General features: G+C 35.2%; 2 protein-coding genes across 6 annotated transcripts; both read right to left on the reverse strand.

The window, feature by feature from the left end:
* Positions 1-2201: 2201 nt before the first annotated feature.
* Positions 2202-8228, reverse strand: LOC113742580 (uncharacterized). Of its 4 annotated transcripts, none has more exons than XM_072047695.1 (9): positions 7351-8228; positions 6889-7017; positions 6338-6366; positions 5509-5916; positions 4695-4987; positions 3656-3791; positions 3408-3550; positions 3048-3171; positions 2202-2897 (listed from the first exon to the last, which is right to left on the reverse strand). In XM_072047695.1, exons 1-9 carry the CDS (start codon positions 7986-7988, stop codon positions 2587-2589), a joined length of 2211 nt encoding a protein of 736 aa, XP_071903796.1. In that variant the 5' UTR covers positions 7989-8228; the 3' UTR covers positions 2202-2586. The 4 variants fall into 4 exon arrangements, with proteins under 4 accessions (XP_071903796.1, XP_071903797.1, XP_071903798.1 ...); XM_072047696.1 differs by having other exon boundaries at positions 5509-5847; positions 7351-8205; XM_072047697.1 differs by lacking the exon at positions 3408-3550 and having other exon boundaries at positions 3603-3791; positions 7351-8191.
* Positions 8229-13585: 5357 nt separating this feature from the next.
* LOC113742704 (E3 ubiquitin-protein ligase SIS3) lies at positions 13586-17812 on the reverse strand. Of its 2 annotated transcripts, XM_027270620.2 has the most exons (10): positions 17445-17812; positions 17288-17326; positions 17045-17111; positions 16872-16945; positions 16359-16497; positions 16183-16275; positions 15812-15877; positions 15229-15348; positions 14676-14789; positions 13586-14180 (listed from the first exon to the last, which is right to left on the reverse strand). In XM_027270620.2, exons 1-10 carry the CDS (start codon positions 17471-17473, stop codon positions 13791-13793), a joined length of 1131 nt encoding a protein of 376 aa, XP_027126421.1. In that variant the 5' UTR covers positions 17474-17812; the 3' UTR covers positions 13586-13790. The 2 variants fall into 2 exon arrangements, with proteins under 2 accessions (XP_027126421.1, XP_071903800.1); XM_072047699.1 differs by lacking the exons at positions 16872-16945; positions 17045-17111; positions 17288-17326; positions 17445-17812 and adding an exon at positions 16604-16742.
* Positions 17813-18399: the final 587 nt, after the last annotated feature.

An 18399-nucleotide genomic window follows, 5' to 3' on the forward strand; every position in this document is an offset into this window, starting at 1 on the left:
CCGCAAGACAACAACAGTGAATTGGGTTCTAGATCTTTTAACCATCCGGAGCATAATCTAGCAAAAAAATTCTTGTAATAGGGTTAGCTCAGTGGCTTAAATGCTCCTCCTTCATTGGTGTATTCTGCCCTCAATGTGGACATTGTCTTGAATCAATGAAATTTGACATTTCTTTTTATCGAAAAAAGGGAAAAAAGAATGGAGGGGTCTTGAGCACTACTGATGCAAAGTAGCTAACAGGAAGGGGAAAAAATAGAAAAGAAAAAAAAAAGAAGAGAAGTTGACTTCAAGATTTGGCCTAACAACTGTAGCAGGTTCAAGATTTATCATATCAGCTTCATGTAATTTCCTGAATCCTCTCAGAAGGCCTAGATTTTTATGTATTATGGGGTCTCATTTGACTCCTAGGTGAAAAGTGAATGCGCTCTTGGGTTTAATGGATTTATAACTGATTAATAATGGCATTGAATATTTGTGTAGTACGACCATAGTTGGATACACTATTCTTCACTTTATTGTCATTTACTTTCCAAATATTTTGGATTCTTAAGGCCAATGATTAGTTATGCTAATAAATACATTAAGAATCAAAGACTTTAAGGAGGAGCTATCTTTTCCTTTATCTTTTTTCCTTTTTTGATTAGATTTGTTGTTAGAAATAGCTAAGGTTGTGTTCCCATTGCAATTTTTAAGAGTTTTTGGGGGATTACTGTGGCATAATTTAAAATGTGATGTATATAAAATAAAAAGGCGATTGAAAAACAAGTGTTGATTTTTTGGAGTATAAACTAAGAAAAAACACCTTCGTGTTGCAAAAAAAAAAAAACTTATAAGAAACTTGTATTGAATCTAAAAATAAGCTTGTGTTATTTATTCATCAACTCACTATTTATAGTGTTTACATGAAATAAACTAACAAAATATCCATCTAGCAATTATCCTAAAATAATCTCAACGAAACATAATCTTCTACTAGCAAATCTTCGCAAAAATATTTGTTAACAAACCAACATGATCTTTGGTTAACAAATATACTTACTCTTCAGATTATTCTAATACAAAACATAATCTAGTAAAATCTGTAGGAAAAGTTAGTATAATTCGACAATGTGTAAGAAAAATTCATGAAAAAAAATAAATTTTTTGATAAAAAAAAATCCAAACAGTGGCTAACTTTCCATTTACTTGTTCTAAACGTGACATATTTTTAGGCTAGGATGGTAGACTATCGTAACTAGTAGCACTTTTTTTTTTTTTTTTTTTTGTCAAAAGTCATCTTAGTAACTTTTATACTTTTTAAAGCATCATATAATGAGAAAGAGAACAAGACTATAAAAATGAAATGCCTAAAACAAAAAAGATATAAACAAATATCGACATTCTGTTTAATTAATTATTAGGTCATGACCATCATATACTGATCTTGAGTCTAAAAAATTAAATAAAAGAACCTACGGGTTCTTTTTTTTTTTGTGGTAGCAAAAGTATTTATGTTGTTATTACCATTTGATTAATAAATTAGTTGTATCAAAAGTTTAAAAAGAAATCTATAAATGTAAAGCAACTATAGATTTCTTGAGTATGAGGAAAAAGAAGAGGATTTCTACATAAAATAAACTTGAAATAGGTAAGCTTCATGTAGAAGCAACTTTTATTTTTTGACTAATCAAATGAAAAAGGAGTCTATATATGAAATGGTTTAATGAGGTTCAACAAGCGTGCAAAATAAATATTAAGCTTCCTGAGCATGGGCAGTTTAACCTTTTTCTTTTCTCCATTTTTACCTTTATCTTTTCATCTGAATCTTTGTATACCTCCACAACTAAAAACCAGGAAACCCATGGTAATAAAGAATAATTCCTTCTTGTCTAGACCCATTAATGTTAGGATTTGTTATTTGCAAGCTTTTCTCTTAATTCTTTCCCTTATTTACTTTACCAGGACAATCCTGTTCCTCTTCGTTCTATACATTACTGCATTTGTAAACTTAACTAAGAATATGCCATTTAGAAACTAGAAAGCCTCAGCCCATGTGTATAAGCACTATATCAGGTTCAAGATTCATGATATTTTTCTTCACGTGAAATTTTCTCAATGTCCAAAATAAGATACCGTGTAAAAGGATACAGGACAGTTGGTATCATCTCAATTCCCACAAATTTGACGTTAGGTAAATGTTTGAAAGCATCATCCTCAGGGTCTTAACAGAAGGGGTTAAATGTGCAATAACCAATCAACAGTTGAAATCTTCTCAATATCCCACCAGAATGTGATGTGTATTTTGCAGAAACTTGGGCACAAGTGACTCATTTTCAATAACAATTTATGATGAGACATCAGCCCCCAAGTCCTCCTTCCAGTAATTATGCTACTACAAAGACAAACTCTATACAGTTTCAAAGATGCGAAAATGTGGAAGAAACAACAAACAGCCGTATTAAGTAGGAAAAATGTGTGAAAGGATCTGTTCATTGAGAAAGCAAGATTAGGGCATTATATGTTGTGGGAGACAGGGTGGATGCCCTTCATGCCTTGGTTCCATGAACTATCTGGCACGTCGAAATCGTCCCTGGTTCCTTTGGCTCATCATTTAGCGGATGCAATGTGTTCTAGTGCATCCACAACTTCTTTCATTGATGGTCTTGCTTCAGGATTAGAAGCAAGACACCTTAGAGTAAGCTGAGCCACGTCCACAGCAGCTTTTATTGGGTATTTGCCTTCCAACCGAGAATCCATTATGCTCGTTATCTTTCTTTTGTCCGATAAATGAGGCTTGATCCAATCAACCAAGTTGTGTTTCCCCTGCTGACGATTAACGTCCAGAGCCCTTAAACCTGTTAGCACTTCGGCCAATACAACACCAAAACCATACACATCGCTCTTCACATACAAGTGTCCTGTTACATAAGAATTCCACGTCATTATGACTCTTGACCTTTCGATTGGCATCTGGCTCAGACTTGATTTAAGCCAAACTAATCAAAACTTTAGCTTCTACTACTGCCATGATAACAAGCAAGAAGCTTAAAAGATCTATGAATGATTACCTGTTGCTATATACTCGGGAGCAGCATAGCCATAGGTCCCCATAACATGTGTCGACACATGTGATTGACTATCCGAAGGACCCATCTCTGCCAAGCCAAAATCTGATAGTTTGGCATTGTAAGACTGAAAACAGAATGTTTTGATCAATGTTAAAAGCAATGAAGCTTCCCATGGTTCAATCTCAAAACAGCATTATTCATAACCTAAATTGGTATGTAAGTAAAATTTTTACAGCAAGCATATGGAGTCTAAGAAAGAAATTTTAGCTTTAGCAGACAAATCAAGAAAATTTTGCATCCAATAAACTTGGATTAATAAAAAAAATATGAGTATTAATGAGGTATATCGATCTAACTTACACCATCAAGTAATATGGACGATGCCTTGAAATCTCTGTAGATAACTGGTTTCTTTAATGCATGAAAAAATGCCAGAGCACGACCAGCTCCAATTAAGATCTTAAACCTTACATCCCATTGAAGTGGCTGAATAGAAGAGCCCCCTAAAAATATAAAAAACACCACGACACAAATTACTGCATGGTAGATCAATACCTTAGATGATGCAAAGCTGTTTGCAAATACTGTTAGGATAGTAAAACTCTCACTTCCAAAGAGGTGATTCTTAAAGCTGCCCTTTTGCATATACTCAAAAACAGCAAACAATGCTCCATTATGCCAGCAGTAACCATGGAGCTTAATAAGGTTAGGATGAGAAAGCTTTCCAAGCATCCATATCTCGGACTGCATAAAGAAATATAAAGAACCTTTTGAAGCAACTCAGGAAATGTTTGACATCAACACACAAGGTGAATTGTATCTATTCATAAATCACGAGGAATTGACATACATATTTAACAACGTCAACCACCTTTCTCCTTTCCTCTTTTAAGTGGAAAATGTAGAAGATATAACAAACACTTTCTTCAGTAAAAAACTCATAAGCCAATCCACTAACATTCAGGTTCTATTAATGTAAATTGTTGTGCAACCTTGCACCTTCTTATTTGACCTTAATCATGGAAGTTTTGAATATTCAGTCTTCATACTTAATTTCCTTCCCTTCATCTAATAGTGTTGTATTTTAAACTGCTAGATCTAAATTCACTAGCTGTTCTGTACATGCCACTACCCATTGGGCAGTGGAAAGAGAACCATGCAAGGGAAACTTTTTTTTTTGTCCATTCTGTGAATACATGTCCATGACAACTGTGACTGGCAACACCAGATATAGCATAATTTGGGCCAAATTCTAAGTAGGTCTAATGCATTTGACTCTTCTTGTATATTGTTAGTATGATCTATCAAGTCATCAACATGAAAGATTCCTTTTTGGAAGTTGACGCAAGCAATTTTGTTGATAATAAAAAACAGCTTTAGATGAACAACTGGACCTTTTTCTTCTTCTTTTTTCTTTGTCAGGGAGATGATATGCCTAAAGAAAGGTCAGTAATGAATTATTTCAAGAGAGATGGCACTACAAAAAGGAAAGCTTTGTTCCACCCTTTTATGTTCCAGTCTTTTATGTGCCAACATAATTGATTCAGCTAAGATGAACAATGTGCATGAAGGAAGAAAAAAGCTGATACCAATTAAATCCAAAATGACTGTATATCTTCAGTCAGTTACAAGCTTAGTTTGAATTACCGTGCACTGCTCAATTCCTTGAAGACTTTCAGGATTCCATTTTTTAATTGCAACAGGTGATTGACTGCCGCCCTTTGATGTGGACTTATCATGAATCCAACCTTTGTATACTCTTCCAAACCAACCTTCTCCCAGCACTCTATCACTTCTGAAACTTTTAGTTGCAGCTAAGAGTTCTGCGTAAGTGTAAATTCTCAAGTTAGGGAGGTCGCTGATATCCCCAATTGGATAAACCTCCTCACTTTTGCTATCCCCAATTGAAAATGCAGCATTGGTGTTTGCCTGTGATGTACCTGGCCAAAATGCACTTATAATTGTCCTTTGTCCCGGTCTAATGATTTTACACATAAAAAACTTGGGGGGCAAGTGGAACAGTTTTATCATGTAAATGTGACTCAAAGAAGTTAAAAGAAGTTAAGGTAGTTTCAAAGTATCACCACACCAATGGTAGCTCTTGAAATGGAAGGTATAAAAAAGGAAATTAAAATAAACAAAAACCAATTGTTTCACAAAAATAATTGTACCAAAGATAAAAAAAAAATTGACAAAGGAACCGTGTTAAAATGCTGGGATAGGTATTGTGGAAAATTTGCCTACTGTTGGTTAAAATTTTGAACTATTCTGCTGAAAGAATTTCAGTGAACATAAGGGTAATTAATACAAATATATTTGTGCAAAAATAGAACAGCCTAATAGATTCCAGTCTGAACTAACAAGTTTCAATTGTCCAAGCAGAAAGTAGCAGGAATATAAACAAATTAAGGCTTGCTCAGAAAAGAAACTGGAGCTCAGGCTCTAATATTATGGCACCTACCTACTCCAGTCATTCCCTCAGTTACTCTCGTCTTTTCTGATGTGCCAAGTTGACCATCAAGCCACGATCTTACATAAGTAGAGAACCTTACCGACTTAGGATCTTTTAAAGCCTCAACTATGTGTAGCATTTGAGGTCGCTTAGAGTGCTGTGGATTTAGACAGGCCTTTGCAACAACAGCAGCTGCCCACACTTCAGTCAAGAGATCCTGATCCACCACTAAAGATGGATCAACAATGTTCACAAAGAGTTCTTTATCATAAGTATTGATGTAACACAGGACTTTATCCATCCAACCATTGATGCTTGAAACATTGTGATCATCAAAACCTGGATGACCTGTGACTAGTTCAAGCAATACCTTTCCAAAGCAATAAATGTCATAGGCACACATTGCATTGGATGAACCTGGTCATTTATGAGAAGATTAAGACAAAGGTACGGTCAAGCATATGCTTTTAGTAATCTTGTTTAACCTTTAAAAGCCATTTCTTATCAAACATGTAGCTGGGCATAAGCAGATGAAGAATTTTTCGCAAAAAAATAACAAAGCTAACTGATGATAGTGCTGCTTTAAGGACACCCAAACTCTCAAAGTTTTGAACTTTTTTGCTATTTCCACTATTCTTTTTTCTTGCAGTTCAAATTTCAAGCAGCTGTTCACCATTTAAATTTATGGTCCACCAGTTTTCTATTCTGCTTCCCTTCTGAATTATAGTTTGTAAGATGTCAGATTGAATCGAAAATCAGAGGCTAATTACCATTTTTCGATAGTGAGAGCAAAAAATAAAAAGAACAAACAAACTATACTGCAATAAATTTTACATACCTGCAGTGCCTCCTTCCGAAGCCCTGAATCTAAAGAGAAAAGAATAGCCACAAAACTCAAATAAGTCACATTGGGTATGAATTATAATTACAACTCTATAGATTTGATACATTGGGTATAAATGATAATTATAAGAGAATCTAGTGCTAGTAAAGTAACACCTTTAGCTTCTTTCAGATTAAATACGTCAATCACTAAGAGAACCCCTGGTTCAGAAGTTATGTGCATGCTATTATTTCTTTTATGAGTTCAAAGAGACACATTACAATGTCAAGCCTTCAGCCACTGCAAGTGAATCCTCTGATTCTTGTAATAAAAGCCCAAAGTTTCCTCAATTAGAACTATAACATTGATGAAAAGCTTCTTATACTGTAAACATTTTCATTCCAAGGATCCACTTGATTTTGTGATTTTACTCTTCAGAAGTTTAAAACATGGCCATGATATTGCAGATTATTTACCAGCAGGCATTTTATGGGAATAGAATTGACTAGGAAGTCTCACGAGAACACCAAAAACTTAGAAGTATCACCATGGCACAAAATACTTACTTTGGCAACCATAATAACCTTGAAATCCTGTTCTGATGTCTCTCTTTTTTCTCGGTACAGACATCAGCAAGCCTCCCTATCCGTGCTTCAAAGTTTTCATCAATTAGTATGCTGCGAGCTTCAACATTTCTGTAACGATTATACCAAAATCATGCCAATTGACAGGTGAAGCCCATCATGGAATGTTCAAGAGGTCAAAATGACACATAAGGAAAAAAGGAATGAAAAGAAAAAGGAAAAGCACTGCTCAAACACTATCATATGAATCATTCACAAAAAGATTCCAGAACCAAAACTCAAGAGCCATCACTTTATCATGAGGTGAAGTATGCTGAGATAGTAGGGGCGAGTTAGAACCTTCAACATTTTATGTACGTCAAATTTACATTTCAATTATATCAGGAGGTAAGGCTCTATGCCTAGGAAAATGAATATGCCAACAAGCAAGATTCTTGGGTTTACCTATGAACAAGGGGTGGGACACATTCATGATGCAGATAACACAAACCCTTTGCAGCTCCAGTCGCAATCTTCAACCTCGTAGCCCAACTTAATGATGTCGATTTTTGACAGTCAACTTTAATGCCATCCGGGGCAATTCCCCTATAACTCAAACAACTGGACAAGTCCTTGTTAAGCATGTATTTGTAAACCAGAAACGTGTTATTCCCATTCTCAAAGCAATGCCCCAGAAAAGGAACAAATCTAGAATGAGAAACCTTGCCAAGAATTTCCAATTCATTTACCAAGTATGAAGACACTGACAGATCAACCTTTTTAACAACCACCTGAAGCCCACCTTCTAAAACACCATAAAAGAGATCCCCAGAGCGGCCATGCTTGATGAAATTCGATTTACTGAAGTAATCGGTGGCTAGGAGGATTTGATCATGAGTAAAAGATTTCCCAACTGCTGGTAATCTGGAGGAATTGTTGAAAGACGAAACTTTGGTAGAAGAGGAAGCGAAGTTAAAGGAGGAAGATGATGATAATGATGCTGAAGAAACATCACTTGGGGTCCTAAGAGCACTTAGCCGGAGCTCCTCTCTGCGAATAGTGGCGCTGACTAGCCTTTCCCAATTGTCGTACACTGCTGACATTCTTCATCAATAGTTTACTACTAAGGTACACAATTTTTCGAGTATCATTAATGTTATAATCATTAGTACGACATAATCAAACTCTGATATTCTGATTCCATTACATACTCGTATATACAACTGAATTACTAGTACCATATCAGAAACTACTAGTCTATATAACTAAGGATGGCAACCGCCCGCCGGGGAGGGGAGGGGGGGGGGTCCGCCTCACTGCCTACTAATTACCCTCGCTCCCGCCCCGAGGCTAATAATAATTTTTTTAATATAATTTTATTATTATTAAAATTTTAGCAAATTCTTAAGTACTAAAATATCAATACATCACTAAATTATTATTCATTATAATTTCACAATTAAAACTCATAAAAATAATCAAACAAAAGTTGTTTGAATATAATTTAACATGATGAAATAAATACAACTAAAGTGGTCAAGTTTTCACATTTAACACAAATACAATCACTAATTTATTATTGTACTTGTATTTTTTTTTTTGAAAAAAAATATTATTGTACGAAGTGTAATTAGTAAATTTAGTATAAATATATTAGTAAATTTAATATAACTAATTAATAATTTCTATTAATAAATATATATAATTACTAGTATAATTGATAATATCAATTATATTATATATACTAATATATATTATATAATATATATAACTAATAATATTATTATCAAAAATTTGTCACTAATTAAATTAAATATTATATATAATTATATGCATATTTTTTTATTTTTTTATTTTTAGCCGATGGCGGCCGCCCCAGCCCCGTTTTTATATGGAGGGAAAAAATTCCCCTCCATCCCAACCTCTGCCCCATTAGCCTATTGTCATTCCTACTCTATGATGGAAGGTGAAGAGGAGGAAATGGATGCTCTTTTTCTTCGTCTCGTGGATTTCATCGGTTGACTTGGCTGACTTTGGTCCGTGGCTTAAGAAACGAAAAATTTATTTCTCATCACCCAGTGGTGGATGGAAACGGATTCAGATATTCTGCGCTCACTATTGTGATTGCACAGTGCAATGGTATCAATAACTTGTTGTGTCTATGAATCTTATTGTATTAATGTTTACATCAAATATTGGCATCTACGTCTATTGTACCGGTTTCTACATTGGATCATATACTCGAGAAGTGATTGGTCCAGACCTTGTATTAAATGTATAGACACATATAAATTCTTCCCAACTCTCTACTACTCAAAGTTAGGGGTGGCAATTTCTGACACGACCTGAAAACACGACACGAACCTAATACAAAATTAATATGTTTGAGTTGAAGTTTCGCGGGTTTGAGTCAGAATCAGGTCGAACCTAATGAACCCAAAAAGAAAATAGGTCAACCCGTGGGTGACCCGATAACCCATTTATGAATTAAAAATAACTTAATAAATATAAAAAATATTTTATCTAACTAAACTAAGTTATTCTTTTTTTCCAAAGGCATTAACCACTTAATCTTAAATGAATTTATTTAACTTGTGTGAAATTGAAATTATTATGTTTGGAAAAATAATGTATTACATTATTTTTAACATTTATATTGTTTTAATTTATTTTAGATTTGGTTTGACATAAAACACTTTTATGGTGTTTTAATTTATTTTAGATCTGATTTGAGATTATTTTATTGAAATTTTTATTATTTGATTATGTAATTAGTCTTGTGCGAAATTGGTTCTATTAGAAATTACAGTGGTAAATTAATAAATTAAAATTATATTTTAGGTCATTCGGGTCGACCCGCCAACCCGAAATTTTCGAGTTCCGGTCAAGTATCCTGACCCTTTTTGGGTTGACAGGTCATGTTCGAGTCAGCGGGTTTCCTGTTATACTCGAGTCTCAACCCGACCCATCAACCCATTTTTGACTCGATTGTCACCCCTACTCGAAGTCTCGAACTATTAGAGTTATAATCATTCGTTCAGACATTTTAAGAAACAAATCATTAGAAAGTGCAACAAAATACGCTCTTAATGTCTAGTAGAAACTAGAAATTGAACCAGATACTTATGCAACCCTTTACAAAAGTTTTCCCCAACTATAAGAGAAAAATTAAAGCAAAATGTATGATAACATAAATCGTTAGCCTCATGAGTAAAGGATTATGTCCCATATTAATTCGAGAGATAGAGAAAGAGCGGTTAATATGTAAGTAAAGGTTCGAGACCTAATAGTTTAAACTTTTGGGTCAGAGTTGGGTTCCTGACTTATATATTAGACTATTTGATAGACTTTCTCGAGATATTTCTCCCTAACAAGTGGCATCAGAGTTTCATGGGTTCTCTCGAGATATTTCTTCCTAACAAATGGCATCAGAGTTTCAGGTTGCGAAACTGGACCAAAGTGTCAAAGAATTTGGCTTATGTTGCATCAGGTGCGCCATGAGTTTGGCAGGGTTAGCAAGGGTCTAGAATCCAATTTGGATGGTGGATCAAAGTATTAAGGAATTTGAGGTTGGCAAAAGTCTAGAATCCAATTTGGATGGTGAACCAAAGTGTCAAGCAATTTGGTTTTCTCTTCTTGATGGTAAACCAAAGTGTCAAGGAATTTGGCGCCATGAGTTTGGCAGGGTTAGCAGGGATATAGAATCCAGTTTGAATGGTGAACCAAAGTGTCAAGAAATTTAGTAGACTTGAAGAAGAGCTTATAAATTTGAGTATAATCTTGAGTTTAATGTAAGGGGTTACTTATAAAAGGGGGAGATTTGTTATGGGAGGGGTCTAGAATCCAGTTTGGATGGTGGACTTTGGTGAATCAAAGTGTCAAGGAATTTTGGGTTGGCAGGAGTTTAAAATCCAGTTTGGATGGCAAACCAAAGTGTATAAAAGGGGGAGATTTGTTATGGGAAGCATCTAGAATCCAGTTTAGATGGTGGACCAATGGTGAACCAAAGTGTCAAGAAATTTGAGGTTGGCAGGAGTCGAGAATGCAGTTTGGATGGTGAACCAAAGTATCAAAGAATTTAGTAGACTTGAAGAAGAGCTTGTAAACTTGGGTTTAATCTTGGGTTTAATGTGAGGGGTTACTTATAAAAGGGAGAGATTTGTTATGGGTTTAATGTGAAGGGTTACTCATAAAAGAGGGAGATTTGTTAGATTCATGAGTAAATAATAATGTTCCGCATTGATTCGAAAGATGGAGAAAGAGTGGTCAATATATAAGTAAGATCCCGAAACTTAATAGATTAAATTGTTGGATCAAAATTAGATTCTTGACTTACATATTTGGTTCTACGTGTTGGGTTCTTTGATGGGAATCATATCATATAAGACTCTTACGTTCTCACAAAAATTTTCGCTAAATGACTTTGCTGTATGACAATAACAGTGAATTGGGCTCTAGATCTTGTAACAGTACTAGGTTATCTCAGTGGCTTAAATGCTTCTCCTTCATTTGTGTATTCTGCCCTCAATGTGGACCTTATCTTGAATTAATGAAAATTGACATTTATATTTATCAAAAAAAGAAAGGGAAAAAGAATGGAGGAGTCTTGAGCACTACTGATACCAAGTGGCCGACGGAAGCGAGGGCGGAGGGGGTTGGGGTGTGGTGGAATTAAGGATGGCAATAGGACGGGGTTGGGATGCATTTTATTCAATTTAACCCTAACTTAGTCAAAACTCAGTCCTTTATTTACTTAAATTTAAAATTTAGATTCAAAAACTAGATTAGAACCTATTTTTAAGGGTCCGAATGGATTGAGTTTGAGTGAATGTAAATTTTTATATTTGAAAGCCGTTGATTTACTTTATATTCTAAAGTTTCAAATTATTTTATTTTAATAAAGTTTATAAATTATTAAATTATTTGACTAAAACGATCCTACAAATTAAGGGGTATTTTAGTCATTGAAATAGTAATCCCGTCTTATCCAATCTCCAATCAAACACAAGATAGGATTATTTTCCAATATATCCTATCCAAGCTAAAATCAACCAAACACTAGATGATTTGGATTGTTAATCCAAGAATGACTCAACCCAGGATTAATAATTCGAGGTTGACTCATCCTATCTCATTTAGTTTGTGGACCAAATGAACCCTAAGTAAATAAAACAAATAGAAAGTAGATTGGGGTATTTGGAATAACTGTCCATAAGGATAAATTTAATATGATTAAATTTTTATGTACTATCGGTGTAGAGAATTTTTTGAATTTTTTACACTAGTAACTACAGATGTATGCGACCTATGCAAAAACAGAATTTCAAGTTTGAAATCGAATTAGGGGACATGCATTTACACTTTTTTTATATATAAAATAGTAATTTTATTACTAAAATTGTTGGAAATTGTCCAGCAACAAATGATTGATAAAGAATAGGGGACACGCACTTACACTTGCTCGTGTATCCATTGATAGTACATAGCTCAAACAATTAGTTATTTACGTGACAAGTATTGATTGGCTTCCGGCCGAATGGTAGGAACCAAGGGACTATATAGCTAATACAGGAAGTATAATTGGGCTTCTTGATTTTGCTTGAGGGTTAAGTTTCAATTTCTCCAAATTCTATCTAACATCCTTCTCTTATTCTTCTCTGTAATGTGGAAATCGTAGGGTGCCAATTGAGAATTAAATTTCTAGGACCGTTAGGCCGCGACAAGTTCTTTCATTTGTCATGTCAACTCTCCAGCAGCTTATGCTCAAAAAAAAAAAATTTAATTTAATAGTCCCTGGAACCCTTTGTACAGATCACGTATGTGGTTTTCCAGTAACGTTTAACACCTAAATGGAATAGAATGACCAAGAAATTGCATTTTTAATAATTGGATGACATTTTTGGCTAAGAAAAAGGTTAAGTAATGCTAATATTTTTTTGCCAAGGGAAAAAAGTTAAGTGATAATTTTTGTTAAGAAAAAGGTCAAGTGATGAAAGACAAAAAATAATAAAAGGTAATAGTTTCATTATATTATGCACCATTTGCTCTCAAATGTATTAGTAAAACAATTACCAAAACTGCGTAATTTTGGTACTAAACTTGAACAAGAATCATTATTGATTCTCAGTTGAACTTTCCAGAAGTGTTCCAACATGCGTTTAATTTTTTTTTAACTCCAACATGCATTTAATTCAGTGGTGGCTTTTTTAAATTTTCTTTCTTTTGAATACTGAATGTCCAATTATGTGATCACCAGCCTTTTCAGGAAAGGCCCACTTAAAGTCGATATCATCCTCCACTTGACAAGGGAAACGGATGACGGATGGAATATCCACAAGAATCTAACCACCAAAAGCCCGTAGGCCCTGCACTTTTCTTACAGGTCAACCCCATCAAGGATTTGGATGCCACGACAGGGACAAATAACGTCAGAACACAGAAGGTAAGAATCACAGAATCAGAAAATTGTCTTGATACATGAGACGCGTAGGGCTCTTTGCCTTTCATGCAACAGCAAAGACATTTAATTGTTGCACCCTCTACAGCTCATTCGTGAGAGCTGCATCACCGGTGGAACTTTGGCATCATAAAGGAAGGCTAATATTTGCAATTGCACAAGTTCCCTTGTATCTTTTTAATTTTGTCCAAAAAGCAAGTAGAGGAGCAAAAAAGACAACACACATGAGATGACACACCAATCTACAGCTTCTAAATATCAAGACGAATGCCATTACTTGAACGAAAATATGTGTGCTTCTCAACATTAGCAAATTAATCAATGAATTCTTTTCATATGGTAGGGGAAAGTTATGAACTTGGGCAATAGCTATTGGTGGGCAAAAATCAAATTAGCTTCTCCAAGTCCAATCCCATGAGGGGGTTAGAGTGTTTAAAGCGAACTCTGGTTATTGCTGATGGGAGGAGTGTTCAACCAGCACTTCTACACGCTCTGAATCTGCTTGGCCTTGAGTTGCAACAGCCATTCTTCCATTTTCAGCAGTGTCCAGAGCAATATCTGCCTCAGCGACAGGTTCTGCATTTTCTGTGCGAATTGGACGGAGAAGCCCTTGTAATCTCAGCAGATATCTCTGGCTAGATGGTTGAGTTCTTACATACGGGGTGGTTGTCACAACATGAGAAGATGATCGTTCTGAATCAGCACGAATGTTGGATAGTGCACTAAGGTCAAGGTTTGGAAAAACGGAGCAACGACATCTAGGGCATTTAACATTAAGCCGAAGCCATTCATCAATGCATTCTACATGAAAGTTGTGAGCACATGGAAGGCCTCTAACCTGCAAAATACCAAGGGAACTATGACATAAACCTTAATCCTGAAATTAACTTTTACTTTTTGCCCTTGGCGCCTCATTCTATCCTAAAAGTAGTACGCAAGTGCAAGATGCCCTTTCTTTTTTGTTAGGAGAGAGAATGAACAGGGATTATCAACTCCAAGTACACATATTATCTACATTCAATAGTTGAATAAGCTTCTCCCAAATTCTCGTGCCAATCGACCATATTCTTAAGCCTGAACAAAGTATTTAAATATTTTCTAGAGCCCAGAGGCAGTATACTTGAAGCTCTGATGGACCATGATAACCATACACATGGAAAAATCTTTTTTAACACACAAAAAATACGAAAGATGTTCAATCCCTATATTGGCATAATAATAGCATCACTTATTTGTGTTTGCAAGGGAGAAGAGATTGGGAAAACTTGACTTATAATCATCTTTCAATAAGCTAACAACTTAAAACTATAGTGACTGAAGCAAACAAAATTACCTCATTGCCGACATGGAACTCTTCTAGACAAATAGGGCACTCACTGCAATCAGCTGGAACAGCCTTCAACCTGAACTTTGGGAGTTCCTGAATGAGTGCCTCAACAGCTTCTCTCTAACCACCCAAACATAGAAACACATAAAAAAAATGTAATAAGAGGAGTATGAAATTCTTAACAATCAGGCCAGGACAGAGAATTAACAGGCTTAAAGAATATATAGAGGAAACAGCATGTCTTCGGCCAACAGTAAGCATGTCAAACTCTGGAAAGTTCTTCACTGTAAAACCTATGCTATTCAGATAAAAAACAATTTGACACTAATGAGACGGCTACATAAAATCCACAGATAATGTTTCATCCATAGCTTAAAGTTAGTTCATGGACCAATTATTATTAATAACACTATGTTTCAATATTCAGAGCAACAAAAAGTGCAGCACTAATAGATTAAATGCTACCAGAGATATGCCAACATGCACTAAACTTGCAAGATATCTAGACCAGAAAATCAAGATAGCATAAACTCAAAAACTAAGGTAAATCAATTCTTACCTGAGCAGGAGTCAAGTAAAGTCCAGGTTGATATGCAGCAGCATCTTGGCCCATTCCCCGCATTTCTTGGCCAGCTGCTTCAAAAGCCCAATCTGGCACCCGGATCATGTCAACCAAAACCTGAAATTTTAAGCATTTTTCAACAAGTTCTTTTCAAAGAGGAGATGAATCCTGCACAACAAGTGATAATAGAACCAAAAACACAGCAATTGTTGTCAAAGACTATTAGAAAAATAAATCTTTTCACTTTTCTCTTTTATGTTTTTCGCTTTTGATAACTAGGTCTAACTTTTAAGATAGCAATCAATTGAGACAACTAGTACGAGCATCAGAAATCCACCATCATGATAATCCTAAGTAAGACCTGTCCAAGCCATTCTAAATCTGCATTACAATTTAAGAAAGTTCTTTCTATATCAGTATCTGCAGTATATTTTCTTAGAACGCACTGATTGAGTAAAGAACTTAAGCATGATCAATCTGTAAAACTGCAAATTTGCATATAGCACACATGGACGTGATGTATGTGAGAAAATGAGTCTACTATTTTGAAGCACAGTCCTTAGCTTAGTTTAGTGCTTACTCCAAATTCTGAAATAGGTATGCCCTGTTGAGCACGTAATAGATGTGCTTGCCTTCTTGTCAACCACTGCAAACAAAGGTCCAACTCAGATAATCAGCATGTGACATTGAAAAGGAAAGATAAACCACAAAAGGCAGACACTTGTGTAAGAGACACCAAGCAAAATGGCAACAGCAGTGATCTATTTCTGTTTTCTCTCCGCACTTTCCAACATCCCTCCCCCCTTCCTGGGCTGCCAAAAGAAAAGGAAAAAGCACAAAGAACAAGACAGAGAAAGTAAAAGCAAATGATTTTTTTTTTTGGTGGGTTGGGGGGGGGGGGGGGTGGGGATGGCAAAATGGGTAATGACGACTCCAGAAAACAAAACTAACCTTTCCCATTGACATGCAAGCTATGCAAACAAGTCCGCAGTAGCTGAAGAGCAGCCAAATTAGAAAGCCCCATTTCTGGCCTTCTTCTGGCAACTGAAAGTATTTCCAAATTATAACCTTTCAGTGCTGGCAAAGTACAATTATCAGATGCAGTAAGAAAAGGGGGAGAAACTTACGCAGTTTCTGGCACTGGTGAACCATAGGGTCCCAATAATAGTCCAGACCCAGAGAAAGGGATAGAGCAACAGAGCAAGAATTGAGAGAACTACTGTTCTTCCACAGAAACGAGCATGTCTCTGCTGTGGACCAAAATCCCTACAATCAACATCAGACACCCATCAAACTAGTACTATTAGGCTATAGTTGCACCAAAAATTCAACCGAACCTTGCGCAACTTCAAGCTAAACTTTTACTTGAGACCTCATTTATCAATTTCAAGACTAATATTCATCGAAGCTCTTTATAAACTTTCAACTAGAAATGCAGCGACATCTCATATGCAACTGAAAAATGGTTGCTTTTTGTTACTTTCACAACTGAACCACAGTCCATTTTGCACTACAGAAGTTCATTTCACTACACAAAAAATAACACCTTGTAAACAATAGATAAATAGAACATTAGTTTTAATTCCTAAAGATTAAAAGATTGTACAAGTTGAATTAAAAAATGATGGAAGAAGCCTTACAATCCCATTCCAGCAGCAAGGCCATTATCTACAAACATCAGTAGCCGAAATACAAATACAGTTGTGTAGTCAGCCTAATCCAAAAGAGGAGGAAAAAAAAGGGCAAAATTCAGTTTTTACTTCCATCAACCAATTGAACCCAAAGAAGCACAAACAAATTTCAAGATACTCACCACAATCCATATGTGCAACGGGTATGTACAGAGATGGTATCTCTTCCAATTGATTGCCACAATTATTCTAATCAAAATAGTTAAGGCAACAAATCCAAAACCATAATTTTCACCCAAATGCAAGAAATTTATTTATTAAAGAAATCCAAAAATAAAACATCCGGGAAATGAACACTGAAATAAGAGGACAAAAAATAGAATCCATTAACCCTAACTTTCTCAGCTTGAATCTTGAAAGGATACATACTAGTAGCTAGCATTGACAAAAAGAATCCATCATACCTGCAACAAAGAAGAACCCCCAATTATTTCCAATAATAAAAGAAAACAAGAGAAATTACACTCCCAATTCAATATTTGAACTGATAAACAAACGAAAAAAGAAAAAGCAAGAGATTACCACTTAAAATCGACACCTCTGATCGCCATTCGAAAAACCCAGAAACCCTAGCAAGACTGAGCCAAAGATTCGATTCTCATTTCCTGATTTTTCACCACCCAAATCAAATTTGAGCCGTCCAGAAGCGAATCTCTTGCTCAGTGAGTCAACTCAGTTCCCCGGAATCAAAAGAAAAGTTCGTATAAGCAGAAGAGAGCTGATTAACATATGACTACGCGTTTGATATACGCATGGGATACGGGAATTCTACGTAGAGATACGGACTATTTGAGAGATGAAGAATTCGGAGATTTCTGGATTTTTTTTCTTTTTTTTTTTTTGGGTGGGAAAACGAGAAAGAAAGAGTTAATGGTGAACTTAACTGAACTCAACTGGAGCAGTGGAGCTGCGCAAAAGAGAAAGTTAATGGGGAGGATGACGGACGGTTGACGGGAGTTTGACGGCCGTTTGTTTCCCCAGAATTGAATGGATATTTGGTCGAGTAATGTACTTTTTTTTTTTTTTTGAAGAATTTCGTTGACTAATTTTAATGACTTCACTTTTTTTTACTGATGGCATCGTATCTTTTTTTTTTTTTAGAGAAAATTCTACTCTAAGTAACATACGATGACACTTGATTTTCAGTCTTTTTTTCAGATGAATTCTTTTAAATACTTTTACACAAAGAGAGAAGAAAAAAAGGAAAACAAGAGATTGAATACTTAACAATAAGTGGAGTGGTAGTGTGAAAAAAAAATTTTATACGAATGATCGACTAGGTCTAGATTCATGAGTTATATTGTCTCTATTTATATTTGAATTTTTTTGTCTTTTTTAAACATATTTCCTAAATCTAAACCCTGCTCGTTTAGAGAATTTTATATACAGTAATTTAAAATTGAATGGATACTGTATTTGATCCTTGAAGTAATCAGTTCATTTTAATTGAAGGTTACTGTGAGAATCTTGACGTATC

Source organism: Coffea arabica, chromosome 4e (assembly GCF_036785885.1).
Source record: "Coffea arabica cultivar ET-39 chromosome 4e, Coffea Arabica ET-39 HiFi, whole genome shotgun sequence".
Lineage (NCBI taxonomy): Eukaryota > Viridiplantae > Streptophyta > Magnoliopsida > Gentianales > Rubiaceae > Coffea > Coffea arabica.

Excerpts from the sequence above, each read along its gene's own strand:
- LOC113742580 (XM_072047695.1), bottom strand. The coding sequence starts at position 7,988 with ATGTCAGCAGTGTACGACAATTGGGAAAGGCTAGTCAGCGCCACTATT. Across the intron at positions 5,917-6,337 it reads TTCGGAAGGAGGCACTGCAG|GTTCATCCAATGCAATGTGT; the intron begins GTATGTAAAATT and ends ATAAATGACCAG. Across the intron at positions 3,172-3,407 it reads CGTCCATATTACTTGATGGT|TCTTACAATGCCAAACTATC; the intron begins GTAAGTTAGATC and ends TTCTGTTTTCAG.
- LOC113742704 (XM_027270620.2), bottom strand. The coding sequence starts at position 17,473 with ATGGCGATCAGAGGTGTCGATTTTAAGTG. Across the intron at positions 16,946-17,044 it reads CGTTGCACATATGGATTGTG|GCTGACTACACAACTGTATT; the intron begins GTGAGTATCTTG and ends CTTTTGGATTAG. Across the intron at positions 14,181-14,675 it reads AGTTCCATGTCGGCAATGAG|GTTAGAGGCCTTCCATGTGC; the intron begins GTAATTTTGTTT and ends GGTATTTTGCAG.